General features: G+C 40.0%; 1 protein-coding gene across 1 annotated transcript in view; it reads left to right on the top strand.

The window, feature by feature from the left end:
- The first annotated feature begins 1 nt into the window (after position 1).
- The window catches only part of man1b1 (mannosidase alpha class 1B member 1), a 30,338-nt gene continuing 15,339 nt past the window's right edge, over positions 2 to 15,000 (top strand). The window contains exons 1-7 of the mRNA XM_062959455.1: positions 2 to 223; positions 3,499 to 3,607; positions 6,868 to 6,995; positions 8,181 to 8,341; positions 12,070 to 12,179; positions 12,274 to 12,459; positions 14,199 to 14,347. Of these exons, the coding sequence (XP_062815525.1) occupies positions 92 to 223; positions 3,499 to 3,607; positions 6,868 to 6,995; positions 8,181 to 8,341; positions 12,070 to 12,179; positions 12,274 to 12,459; positions 14,199 to 14,347 (975 nt within the window). The 5' untranslated portion in view covers positions 2 to 91. The remainder of the gene's footprint in view (positions 224 to 3,498; positions 3,608 to 6,867; positions 6,996 to 8,180; positions 8,342 to 12,069; positions 12,180 to 12,273; positions 12,460 to 14,198; positions 14,348 to 15,000) is intronic.

Raw genomic sequence — 15,000 nt, 5'->3', positions numbered from 1 at the left:
CGCGGCTCTCTGTGTGCCCGGGGAGGAATCATGGCGGCCGGCGGAGAAGGAAGCGGAGAGGCCGCGGCCTCCTGAGGGAAGGAAGGGAGCCATGTACGCGGCGGCCTCGCCCTCGACGTCGCTGCCTCCGCCGCTCCCGCCGCCCCCTCGGCGGGACTTCACTGCGGTCACCCTCGGCGGGTACAACAACGGCAAGGCCTGGCGGAGGCGCTCCTGCTGGAGGGTGAGTTGGAGGCGCCATTGGGCCCGAGCGAGGGAGGGGGGAGCGGCGCCCGCTACAGGCCGGGCCGGGAATGGCAGCTTCTTTCATGTGGGTTGCTGCGAATTTTCCGGGCCGTATGACCATGTTGTTGAAGCATTCACTCCTGACGTTTCTCCCACATCTATGGCAGGCATCCACAGAGGTTGGGAGGTGTGTTGGAAACTAGGCAAGTGGGGTTTATATAGCTGTGGAGTGTCCAAGATGGGAGAAAGAACTCTTGTCTGGTTGAGGCAAATGTAAATGGTGCAATTGGCCACCTTGATTATCATTAAATAATAATAATATAATAATAACTTTATTTTATACCCTGCCTCTATCTCCCCAAAGGGGACTCAAGGCGGTTTACATGGGGACAAGCCCGAATAAAAACTATATATATAAAAGAGTGATGGCATCACGGCGACCGACAAAACAACAAAACTACAGGCCCCCCCAACCTCGAAATTTGACAACACAACCCATCATCCACGCCTCTAGGTTGATACAACAAAAAGAAAAGAAAAATAAAGTCCTAATTAGAGGGAGAGCAATAATTGCTTTTATCCAATTGCTGCCAGTTAGAAGGCTAAGCTCCTCCAACTTGGTCTCCTAGCAACCCAATAAAAAACACTAAAAAATAATTAAAAACATTAAAAGATTAATACAATAAAATACTATAATAACAGAAAATAACTAAAAATAATACAAGAAAATAATAAAATATAATAAATAAAAATATAACTTACAATAAAATTAATTTAAAAATGCAAATAATGTCAAATAAAAATTACACAACAATTTTTAACCAATACCACCACCACTTTGCCACAGCAACGCGTGGCCGGGCACAGCTAGTCTATATATATAAAGGGTAATGAAATTTCGGCCTAGGACAAAACAACAAAACTACACATCCCAGAAACACTAAACTTGGCAACACAACCTCTCATTCATGCCTCTACGTTCATAAAACAATAAAAAAAGAAAACAAAGTCCTAATTAGAGGGAAAGAAATAATTGTTTTTTATCCAATTGCTGCCAGTTAGAAGGCTAAGCTCCGCCACTTGGTCTCCTAGCAACCCACTCAGCCCAGGGGACAGGCAGAGTTAGGCCTCAGGCCTCTTCCACACTTCCTATAAGATACAGATTATCTGATCTTCACTGGATATATGGCAGTGCAGATTCAGCTATATAAACCATTTATAATCTTATATTATCTGCTTTAAACTGGATTATCTTGAGTCCACACTGCCATATAATCCACTTCAGTGTGCATTTTATACAGCTGTATAGAAGGGGCCTCATATAATCCAGTTCTAAGCAGATAATATAAGATACTTTATTTCCCATACCACCATACTTCTCCACAGCAACGCATGGCCGGGCACAGCTAGTAATAATAATATAATAATAATTTTATTTTTATACCCTGCCTCTATCTCCCCAAAGGGGACTCAAAGCGGTTTACATGGGGCCAAGCCCGAATAAAAACAATAGCAATATAAAACACAACAATACAGTGTTCCCTCAGTTAACGGGACAATAGTTCTGGGGTCTACCTCACCTTGATTGAATCTGACACTAATTGCACTTTTTTGGCCCAGTTTTTTTTTTTAGACCTGACCCAGGATTTTATCATAGTATATTTACTGTATCTTGACCTATGACTCGTTTTATTGTTGATTGATTGTTTTATTGTTATGTTTTTATATTGTTTGTGACCTGGGCTTGGCCCCATGTAAGCCGCCCCGAGTCCCTTCGGGGAGATGGGGCGGGGTATAAAAATAAAATGATTATTATAATATTAATAACCCTAGCCGTATTATTCTCCTGCCAACCTAGCAGTTTGAAAACATGCCAATGTGAGTAGATCAGTAGGTACCGCCCTAGCGGGAAGGTAACGGCGCTCCATGCAGTCATGCCGGCTACATGACCTTGGAGGTGTCTATGGACAACACCGGCTCTTCGGCTTAGAAATGGAGATGAGCACCAACCCCCAGAGTCAGACATGACTGGACTTAACGTCAGGGGAAAACCTTTACCCCTCTATTATCATTATTATTATCTCTGGGGTTAGGTTCCAGGACCACCCGCAATAAGTGAAAATCCACGAAGTAGGGACACTATCTCTATATATAAAAGAGTGATGGCATCACGGCAGCGGACAAAACAACAAAAGTAAACACCCCACAACCTTGGAAATTGATAGCACAACCCCTCATCCATGCCTCTAGGTTGATACAACAAAAAGAAAAGAAAAATAAAGTCCTAATTAGAGGGAGAAGAATAATTGTTTTTATCCAATTGCTGCCAGTTAGAAGGCTAAGCTCCGCTCACTTGGTCTCCTAGCAACCCACTCAGCTCAGGGGACCCTTTACCTTAACTACCACCAATTCCTCAATACTTTATTTCCCATACCACCATACTTCGCCACAGCAACGCGTGGCCGGGCACAGCTAGTATTTTAATATTTATACATTATTTTAGTAGTTATACACTATTTTAAGTCTTTATCAACCAATCGTGTGTTGATAAATCGCCTCCTTCTCCTCCTGTTGCCGCTTGGGCTCCTTTTCTTTCTCTTTGGCTTCTCCTTCCTCAGGCTGTAATTTGTAATTTTTTATGATTTATAATAGTCTTTTAGAGTTTATTGAAAAACCACGAAATAGCAAATCCGCAAAAAGTGAACCGCGAAGTATTGAGGGAACACTGTAGACAAGAAACATGCACAATTTAAAATGTAAACATTTACCAATAAAGTAAATGACAAAAACTTAATAAAAAACATGGATTAAAACGGAGAGGTTGTAAAAATAGACTGGATAAAGTGCTCCATGTAAATATTGTAAACACGAGGTAACTGATAAAGCGCTGCAAATTCTCGGAAGTGCAAATAGGGATGTGCAGATTCAAAGTCTGGCTGCTTCCTGCCTGGGGGAATATATATATACCTCCCTCCTCCATTGTATCACAATCCATTGTTGATGCCATTGCCTTTGCTCACCACTTAATCCTTGCTATTTCCTCTCCACCCACAGAAGGAAGCATCCCTTTTGTGGCAGGGGTTTGTGTGTGTCTTTCTGTGTGTTTCTTACTGACTCAACTCAATGCCACATACGTTGAACTGGGTGTAAATACTCACAGCGGAAGTGTTGCGTGTTCTTGCTTCTCTCACCTGGCAGCGAGGGCACATGGCGTTGATGCGCCTTCCCTGTGTCCATCAGCTAAAGACCTTTCCTCTGTGGTTTTGCTGTCAGAAATGGAAGCAGCTGTCCCGGCTTCAGCGGAACGTGATCCTCTTCTCCTTCGCCTTCCTGGCCGTTTGCGGAGTTATTACTTATGCCAACATGGCTGAATCCTGGAAAAGTAAGTCCATTGGAGCTCAATTGGGGGATAATATTGTATATACAGTGTTTCCCCGAAAATAAGATAGTGGCTTATATTATTTTTTGCTCCCAAAGATGTGCTAGGTCTTATTTTCAGGGGATGTCTTATTTTTCCATGAAAAAGAATTCACATTTATTGTTGAACAAAAAAATGAACATTGATTCTATACTGTACAGTAGTTGTCATTACAAACCAACATAACCAAACCAGACAAACTATGACTGCTGTCAAGAATTTCTTGTTACTACTGTATAAATATAAATAATATAACATTTTAATGTATTATTACCATTATTTCCATGTACAACTGGTATGTACATTTACCGATCCTGCTAGTTCTGGTGTTTTGTTTGGCGGGCGCCGGGCATGCTTCCAAACAAAAACTTGGCTAGGTCTTACTTTCAGGGGAGGCCTTATATTTAGCAATTCAGCAAAACCTCTGCTAGGTCTTATTTTTTGGGGATGTCTTATTTTCGGGGAAACAGGGTACATATAATATTGATAATAATATTATGATGTAATACAATGTAATAATAATAATACACTATTATAGTTGTATATATTACATGCAATATTACTAATAATATTGCAATATAGTCAGATAGTACAATATAATAATATATAATGCCTATATTGTGCTATACTAATAATATATTGTATGTATATATAACTTGTAAGCGGCCCTGAGTCCCCTTCGGGGTGAGAAGGGCGGGATATAAATGTCGCAATAATAATAATAATAATAATAGTAATACACTATTATAATTGTATATTTATATTACATGCAATATTACTAATAATGTTGCAATATAGTCGTATAGTACAATATCTTCTTCTATATATATAAATGAGTAATGACATCATGGCGACCCACAAAACAACAAAACTATAGGCCCCCCAACCTCGAATTTTGACAACACAACCCATCATCCATGCCTCTAGGTTGATACAACAAAAAGAAAAGAAAAATAAAGTCCTAATTAGAGGGAGAGCAATAATTGTTTTTATCCAATTGCTGCCAGCTAATCTCTGCCCACTTGGTCTCCTAACAACCAACTCAACCAAGGGACAGCCAGGGTTCAGTTAGGGGACAGTTAGACTTAGTCCTCACTTAGGCTTCTTCCACAGATTATCTAATTTGCACTGGATTATATGGCAGTGTAGACTCAAGGCCCTTCCACACAGCTATATAACCCATTTATAATCTTATATTATCTGCTTTGAATTGAATTATCTTGACTCCACACTGCCATATAATCCACTTCAGTGTGCATTTTATACAGCTGTGAAGAAGGGGCCTCATATAATCCAGTTCTAAGCAGATAATATAAGATTATCAATATACAATATACAATTCCTCAATACTTTATTTCCCATACCACCATACTTCGCCTCAGCAACACGTGGCCGGGCACAGCTAGTAATAATATATAATGCTTATATAGTGCTTATATTGTGCTATATGAATAATATAATATATTGTATGTATATATAACTTTTAAGCCGCCCTGAGTTCCTTTCGGGGTGAGAAGGGCGGAATATAAATGTGGCAAATAAATAAATATATAACTCCCAGGTGCCGTGCTGAAATCTAAATCTTAGCATTGGTAGCTTTTTGGGGCACAGATCTCTCTCAGGCAATAAACTGAATTCTCTTAGTTATGGGTTGGGAAGATGGTGGGGATTTCTGACAGGTTGGACACCAAGAGATCTATAAATAAAAGAGAGAATAAGTTCTGGTCTAGTCAAAGTAAGACTCTTTCTGTAAAGACATGCAGACAAATCCATGCTGTTCATGCATATAGAATGTACGGTAGGACAGAGGCATCAAACTTTTAGCCCTCCAGATGTTTGGGTCTCCTACTCCCAGAAGCCCAGCTTGTCCAGTGGCCAGGAATTCTGGGAGCTGAAGTCCAAAACACCTGAAGGGCCACAAGTTTGACACCACTGATGTAGGATGATAGCTAACCAGAAGCACATAAGATATGAAACAAAAACCAGTTGACAATACCTGAACATTAGGAAGAATTTGCTGACCGTAAGAAGAGCTGTTCAGCAATGGAACTCACTGCCTCGGAATAAGGTGGAGGCTTTTAAGTAGAGGTTGGATAGCCATCAGTTGGGAGTACAGTAGAGTCTCATTTATCCAAGACTCGCTTATCCAAGGTTCTGGATTATCCAATGCATTTTTGTAGTCAATGTTCAATATATCATGATATTTTGGTGCTAAATTCGTAAATACAATAATTACAACATAACATTATTGCGTATTGAACTACCTTTTCTGTCAAATTTGTTGTTTTGGTGCTTAATTTGTAATATCATAACCTAATTTGATGTTTAATTGGCTTTTCCTTAATCCCTTCTTATTATCCAAGATATTCGCTTATCCAAGGTTCTGCCGGCCTGTTTAGCTTGGATAAGTGAGACTCTACTGTACTTTTATGGTTTTTTTTCTTGCCTAAAGGGGGTTGGACTGGATGGCCTCTGGGGTCTCTTCCAACTATAGGATTCTTGTCATTAACAAAATCCAAACTTAAAATTTACTATGGACAAGACACTTGTTTTATTTACCCCTGTCCTCGTTCAAACCTTACCTTAGGAAATTACTAATTTTAATCTTTTTACTCTGTATTTGTCTAACAGCGGGTTATTAGGTCGGGATGTTTTATATCTTTACATGGTTTTATTGTATCTATGTGTAAGTGTGTACGTATTGTATGTTTTACATGTTTTGATATGGTCAAAAGTGACTAATCAAAAAAAAAATTGTAGAAACTATAGGATTCTGTGATTCTCAGTGCTTGGAAATTTTTGGAAAAAGCTTTGGTAGGAATTCACTAAGCTTTGTGCAAATAAGAAATAAAATGATTGGTTCCTCTATTGTAAACTGTCTCTTTTTTGGCTTGAGAGAATGGGACAGTTTTGGACTACCAAGGGCTTAGGTGACAGCATGGTGGCACTTTGCAGGTTTGGCATATGTTTATTAATAGTCGCCAGGAACTAAAGCACTAAATCTGGCTTTGGCCGTTGAAGCTGTTTTGGTTCCTGAGCTATTATGCAAATACTGAGGTCGAGGACTTTGTTTGCGAGACCAAAACAGGCTGAAAAAGCACATAGCAATTGGGTTGTGCGGCCAACATGAGATGAGATCCTTGCCTGCAGCCTTGGTGGCTCATTTCATGGCATTGCATCAGGTTATCACTGTTGCCGATGTTGTTGTTTTGTGACCCACACAGGCATGGCCAGCAGGTCTCTGGAAGAACCGAAAGCTGACCTGGAGATCCCCGGGTTGAATCCAGCAAATCAGGCGATCCTCCCCATTCCCCAGAAAGCCGACGCCAATCTTGGAGAGGTCTCCCTTCAAGTAATTCCTCCCCCTGCCCTGAGTTTTATTATACTTTACAGAGGTTCCCAGTTCATGGATCTTTCTGGCTATTTATTGATTTACAGTATTTATATTCCGCCCTTCTTTCTCACCCCGAAGGGGACTCAGGGTGGATCACATTATATACATATAGGGCAAACATTCAATGCCCATATACACATAGAACCAAGACAGAGACAGACGCAGAGGCAATTTAACCTTCTCCTGAGGGGATGTTCAATTCTGGCCACAGGGGGGAGCAGCTGCTTCATCATCCACTGTGACGGCGCTTCCTCATTCCAACGTCGTAAATTAGTTAAATTTGCCTCCCCACTTTATAAGTGGTACCTTATTTCCTACTTTTTTTCGTGTCAGGAGCAACCGGAGTTGCTTCTGGAGTGAGATAATTGGCTGTCTGCAAGGACGTTGCCCAGGGACGCCCGGATGTTTTGATATTTTATGCTGGAAATAAATGTTTTATCATCCTTGTGGGAAGCTTCTCTCATGTCCCCGCATGGAGCTGGAGCTGATAGAGGGTGGGATTTGAACCTGGCAGCCTTCAGGTCAGCAACCCAACCTTCAAGTCACAAGGCTTTTATCCCCTAGGCCACCAGAGGCTCCTATGCTTTTTAATGTTTGTTTAATGTATTTTTACTGATTACTGTTAATGGTTTTTAATGTGTTGTTCATTTTATTGATTGTTTGACATTGAATTTTGCTGGGTGTTGTAGGCTGCCTTGAGTCCCCTCGGGTGAGAAAGGCGGGGCAAAAATATTGTAAATAAATAAATAAATAAATAAGCTTACAGTGCGATGCACAGGCTGGCCTTGAACTCATGACCTCATGGTCAGAGTGATTTATTGCAGCAGGCTGCTCACCAGCCTGCGCCACAGTCCGGCCCCAATCTCCATGGAATGTGACCCAACTTGAGAGCCACATTCCGTTCCAAAGATCACACTGGAGAATGCAAAAAATGGGAGGGGGTTGTTGACAAATGAGAATGTTGCAGAAATGGGGCCATTATGAATCCTGGGGGTGGGTGGGTGGGTGGGTGGGGGAGTTCGGGCTTGGATCAGAACATGGCCTGAGTTTTCGACAGGAGCCTTTCCTGTGTCAGATTTAACAGGAAAATGTTTAGAACGTTGGGCTCAACTCCTCTGATCTGAGGCCCAATGTCTCTCCTAGAAACCTCCGAAGCTGCTTCCTGGCCGACGAGGGCCCCCTAACCTCCAGATCAGGCCGCCCCGCAGGGAGACGCGGGAGAAGGCACCCGAAGAGGTCCCCAGGGTTGAAGAGGAGCCTGCGCAGGCCGAGAGAGAGCACAAAACAGAGAAGTCGGTCATCAGGTAGGCGGCCTGGATCTCCAGTATTTATTTATTTATTTACATCATTTATATTCCGCCCTTCTCACCCCGAAGGGGACTCAGGGCGGATCACATTACACATATTAGGCAAACATTCAATGCCTTTTTAACACAGGACAAAGACAAACAAACATAGCTCCGAGCGGGCCTCGAACTTATGACCTCCTGGTCAGTGACTCATTGCTCTTCCGTCTGCGCCACAGCCCCAGTAGCGCCTCTTGGTCTTTCCTTTTGCAGAAACATGGTTGGCTTACGGATTATTAATATTATTATTATTACTACTAACTTTATTCAGTAGTCAATCTATTTGCCCCCAGGGACCTGGGAAATGAATGCTTCCTCTGTTCAATGTTCGATGTTTTGTTAAATGTCTGATATAACAGGTTGCATTTTTAATTTAATTTCAGTTTTTAAATCATAATTTGTTTCTATGTGTTGGGTTGTTGATTTTCATTATTATGGATGCCTTTTATGTTTGGAATCCACCCTGAGTCCCTCCGGGGAGATAGGGCAGAATATAAATAAATTTCTAAAGGTAAAGGTAAAGGTTTTCCCCTGACGTTAAGTCCAGTCATGTCTGACTCTGGGGGTTGGTGCTCATCTCCATTTCTAAGCCAAAGAGCCAGCGTTGTCCGTAGACACCTCCAAGGTCATGTGGCCGGCATGATTGCATGTAGGGCTGGTACCTTCCCACCGGAGCAGTACCTATTGATCTACTCACATTGGCATGTTTTCGAACTACTAGGTTGGCAGAAGCTGGAGCTAACAGCGTCCGCTCACTCCACTCCTGGGATTTGAACCTGTGACCTTTAGGTCTGCAAGTTCAGCAGCTCAGCGCTTTAACACACTTCGCCACTGGGGTTCCTTTCAATAAAGTTCTATTATTAGTTCAATCCCATAAATAATATATAATATAATATTGTAATAATAAAGTTCTATTATTACATTATTATATTATATATTACTAGCTGTGCCCGGCCACGCGTTGCTGTGGCGAAGTCTGGTGGTATGGGAAATAAAATATTGAGGAATTGGTGGTAGTTAAGGTCAAGGGTAAACGTTTTCCCCCGACATTAAGTCCAGTCATGTCTGACTCAGAGTGTTGGTGCTCATCTCCATTTCTAAGCCGAAGAGCCGGCGTTGTCCGTAGACTCCTCCAAGGTCATGTGGGATGACTACATGGAGCGGCGTTACCTTCCCGCCGGAGCAGTACCTATTGATGCACTCACATTTGCATGTTTTCGAACTTCTGGGTTGGCAGAAGCTGGAGCAAACAGTGGGGGCTCTCTCCGCTCCCCCAATTCAAACCTGTGGCCTTTCAGTCCAGAAGTTCAGCAGCTCAGCGCTTTAACACGCTGCGCCATCAGGGGATATTATTTCCTAAAGGTTGTGAATATACAATATTTCTGATTGGTTTTTTTTTGTTTGTTGGAGGCAAGTATGAATGCTGCAATTAGGAAAAATGATTAGGATGTAATGGCCTTGCAGCTTTAAAGCCTGGCTGTTTCCTCCCTGAGTGAATTTTTTGTTGGGAGGTGTTAGCTGGCCCTGATTGTTTCCTGTCTGGAATTCCCTTGTTTTCAGAGTGGTGTTGTTTGCAATATTTTATGTGCTTCTACTGTCTGTGGCCCTGAGAAAACAGAGGATTTTCCAGACTTTGATGATGGGAATACTTTGTTGGGAGGTGTTAGCTGGCCCTGATTGTTTCCTGTCTGGAATACCCTTGTTTTCAGAGTGATGTTGTTTGCGATATTTTATGTGCTTCTACTGTCTGTGGCCCTGAGAAAACAGGATTTGCCAGACTTTGATGATGGGAATACTTTGTTGGGAGGTGTTAGCTGGCCCTGATTGTTTCCTGTGTGGAATTCCCCTCTTTATTTACTGTCCTGGTTTTAGAGATTATATTGTTCTGCATTATTCTATCCCAGTAATTATTTCATATTAAAGAAGAATCTCACCTATCCAACATTCGCTTATACAATGTTCTGGATTATCCAACGCAGTCTGCCTTTTCATAATCAATGTTTTTGTAGTCAGTGTTTTAAATTCATTGTGATATTTTAGTGGTAAATTTGTAAATACAGTACAGTAGAGTCACACTTATCCAACATAAACGGGCCGGCAGAACATTGGATAAGCGAATATGTTGGATAATGAGGAATTAAGGATAACCCTATTAAACATCAAATTAAGTTATGATTTTACAAATTAAGCACCAAAACATCATGTTAGACAACAAAATTTGTCAGAAAAACAGTAATGCTATATAGTAATTACTGTATTTATGAATTTAGCACCAAAATATCACGATATATTGAAAGCATTGACTACAAAAATGCGTTGGATAATCCAGAACATTGGATAAGCGAGTGTTGGATAAGTGAGACTCTACTGTAAATACTACATAGCATTACTGCGCATGGAACTACTTTTTCTGTCAAATTTGTTGTATAATATAGAATCATAGAATCATAATTACATCATAACATTACTGCATATTGAACTACCTTTTCTGTCCTATTTGTTGTATAATATGATGTTTTGGTGCTTAATTTGTATAACGATTACCTAATTTGATGTTTAATCGGCTTTTCCTGAATCCCTTCTTATTATCCAACATATTCACTTATCCTGACGGCCTGTTTATGTTGGATAAGTGAGACTCTACTGTATATTGATAATCTTATATTATCTGCTCAGAACTGGATTATCTGAGGCCCCTTCTTCACAGCTGTATAAAATGCACACTGAAGTGGATTATATGGCAGTGTGGAGTCAAGATAATCCAGTTCAAAGCAGATAATATAAGATTATAAATGGGTTATATAGCTGTGTGGAAGGGCCTTGAGTCTACACTGCCATATAATCCAGTGCAAATTAGATAATCTGTGGAAGAAGTCTAAGTGAGGCCTAAATCTGCCTGTCCCCTAACTGAAACCTGGCTGTCCCTTGGTTGCTAGGCAACCAAGTGGGCAGAGATTAGCCCTCTAAACTGGCAGCAATTGGATAAAAAAAATTATTGCTTTCCCTCTAATTAGGACTTTATTTTTCTTTTCTTTTTGTTGTATCAACCTTGAGGCGTGGATGATGGGTTGTGTTGTCAAATTTTGAGGTTGGGGGGCCTGTACTTTTGTTGTTTTGTGAATTGCCGTGATGCCATCACTCTTTTATATATATAGATTTATGGGATATCCCGCTTTTCTCCCCATTGGGACTCAAGGTAGCTAGCAACCAAGCAGTCTAATCATATTTTTAAAGCAAAATAAATAAAAATGTAAACAACAGTTAACTAATAGTGTGTGGATATAAAATTAGAATGCAATTAAAATACAATTGAAATTACATTTAAAACTCACAACCCACAGGTTGAAAACCACCGACGTAAGCTAAACCAGCTGTCAGAATTTAAGAGACAATTGAGGACCTCTCTCTTCCGGCAGGGCTACCTATGTCAGTTTTTACTAATGAATTTTAAAGTCATGCCCTATGTTTACTGTACAATATTTTAATATTCTTTCTGTGTATTTTAAAATATATATTTCATGGAAATACGTTTTAATGTATGTATTTTACATAACATGTTTTGATGATGTGTTTTTAACTATGTTGTGCCCCACTTTGAGCCTCAAGAAGATGCAGGTAAGAAATAAAATTATTACTAGTACCAGTGAGCCTGGATTCATCTGCATCTTCTTCTTCTTCTTTTTCAGCTGGAGAGGAGCCGTGATTGAGCCAGATCAGGGCACAGAACTTCCTTCCAGTAAAATAAAGGAACCAGACAAACCCTCCCCGATGGAAGCCGAAGACCAAAAGGAGCCAGGTATGTATGCCGGCCGAACCCTGATTCCCAGTTCCAGGAGGGAGGGATCCGAACGTCCACTTGTCATGCCTCCTGTTTTCCTGCTTCCCTGCAGTGCCCTTCAATGAGCGCCAGCTGGCCGTGATCGAGGCCTTCCGCCACGCCTGGAAGGGCTACAAGGAGTTTGCCTGGGGCCATGATGAGCTCAAGCCCATCTCAAAGTCCTTCAATGAATGGTTTGGCCTAGGACTCACCCTCATCGATGCCTTGGACACCATGTGGATCATGGACTTAAAGGAAGGTTGGTGCTTCCTCTGTCATTTTCTTCTAATTCTAAGATTGCCTTCCTGTCTAATCTTCCCTGGCCAAAGGGTCCGAAGGGGACTTAGTGCTGAAAGTTGGCCTCCCACGGGGTCAAGAAAGGCTCTCCGGCCCCTTTGCTTCCAAAGAACAGCTAGGAATATTTATTTATTTATTATTTATTTACTACATTTATATCCTTCTCTTCTCACCCCAAAGAGCGGCTTACAAATCAAATGAACATACAATATATTATTAGCATAGCACAATATAAGCATGAAATTACTACATTGTACTATATCATTATATGGTAATATTATTAGTAATATTACTTTTAATATATAATATACTAGCTGTGCCCGGCTACGCGTTGCTGTGGCAAAGTGGTGGTGGTATTGGTTAAAAATTGTTGTGTAATTTTTATTTGATGTTATTTGTAATTTTTTTTATTAATTTTATTGTAAGTTATCTTTTTATTTATTATATTTTATTATTTTCTTGTATTAATTTTTAGTGTCTTAAATTATTTTTTAGTGTTTTTTATTATTTTTATTGGGTTGCTAGGAGACCAAGTTGGAGGAGCTTAGCCTTCTAACTGGCAGCAATTGGATAAAAGCAATTATTCCTCTCTCTCTAATTAGGACTTTATTTTTCTTTTCTTTTTGTTGTATCAACCTAGAGGCGTGGATGATGGGTTGTGTTGTCAAATTTCGAGGTTGGGGGGCCTGTAGTTTTGTTGTTTTGTGGGTCGCCGTGATGCCATCACTCTTTTATATATATAGATACTGTATATACTCGAGTATAAGCCTAGTTTTTCAGCCCTTTTTTAAGACTTAAAAAGCCCCCCCTCAGCTTATACTCGGGTGAGGGTCCTGGTTGGCTTATATTTGGGTCAGCTTATCCTCGAGAATATATGGTACATTTATTATTTTTACTATTATTGGTATTATTACATTTATTATTTTTCTCTATTATTATTGTTGCTACTATTACATTTATTTTACTCTATTTTTTAAATTATTATTATTATTGCATTTATTATTTTACTCTATTATTATTAAAAGGATACATAAGCACATTTACATTGAAGAAGATGAGAATAACAATTTGATCAGAGTTGGACAGTCTTATCTTAAATTAGAGCTTGATGTAAATATTCAAAAACATTTATCCTACTGATGCCTCAATTAATGTAATTTTATTGGTTTCTATTTTTATTTCTGAAATTTACCACCCTCGGCTTATACTGGAGTCAATGTTTTCCCAGTTTTTTTGTGGTAAAATTAGGTGCCTCGGCTTATATTTGGATCGGCTTCTACTCGAGTATATACAGTATTTATTTATTATTTACTTACTACATTTATATCCCGCTCTTCTCACCCCAAAGGGGACTCAGAGCGGCTTACAAATCAAATGAACATACAATATATTATTAGCATAGCACAATATAAGCATTAAATTACTATATTGTACTATATCATTATATGGTAATATTATTAGTAATATTACATTTAATATATAATTAATATTATTATATTGTATTAGCAGTAATATAATATTGTATTCCATTATAATATTATCAATTTTATATGTATATACAATATATTATATATTTATAAATTATTATACATTATATATATATGTATAAACAATTAGCATAGCATGTTGCTATGGCACAGGAGACAAGATGGAGACAACATGTCATACTGACACTCTCTGCTCTCTGTTCCTTTGATGCAGAGTTTGCTGAGGCCCGGCAGTGGGTCGCCACAGAACTCCGGTTCGATAAGAACGTGGATGTCAACCTTTTCGAGAGTGCCATCCGGATCTTGGGTGGCTTGCTGAGCACTTATCACCTTTCCGGCGACAGCCTCTTCCTGGAAAAAGCGGTGAGTTGCTTTCCCCAGGTGCCTTTGGGAGGGTATTGTGGCTCCTAGTATTCCTCACCATTCTCTGTTGCTGTTGGGAATTCCAGTCCAAGGACATGCCTGTTTCCTAACCCTCTTGTAGTTCCAGGAAAAAGAGAGGAATAGATTATAAATCAACATGTGGGCCATAGATTTAAGTGGGAGGCAGGAGGGAAGACTCCATTATGGGTGGATTGATTCCATCAAGGATTAAAGTATAAACAAGGGTCTATTCCCATCCCAATTTGCACTTCCAAGAATTTGCAGCACTTTATCAGTCACCTTGTGTTTACAATATTTATATGGTGCACCTTACTCAGTCTACTTTTACAACCTCTCCGTTTTAATCCATGTTTTTATTAGTTCTTGTCATTTGTTTTTCTTGGCTAATGTTTAAATTTTTATAATTGTGCATGTCTCTTGTCTATTGTTGTGTTTTATATTGCTACTAGCTGTGCCCGGCCACGCGTTGCTGTGGCGAAGTATGGTTGTATGGGAAATAAAGTATTGAGGAACTGGTGGTAGTTAAGGTAAAGGGTAAAGGTTTTCTCCTGACATTAAGTCCAGTTGTGTCCGACTGCACACTGAAGTGGATTATATGGCAGTGTGGAGTCAAGATAATTCAATTCAAAGCA

Source organism: Anolis carolinensis, unplaced genomic scaffold (assembly GCF_035594765.1).
Source record: "Anolis carolinensis isolate JA03-04 unplaced genomic scaffold, rAnoCar3.1.pri scaffold_7, whole genome shotgun sequence".
In the NCBI taxonomy this organism is placed as follows: domain Eukaryota; kingdom Metazoa; phylum Chordata; class Lepidosauria; order Squamata; family Dactyloidae; genus Anolis; species Anolis carolinensis.
The sequence above is the reverse complement of the archived record's forward strand: the minus strand, read 5'-3'. Positions and strand labels throughout refer to the sequence as shown.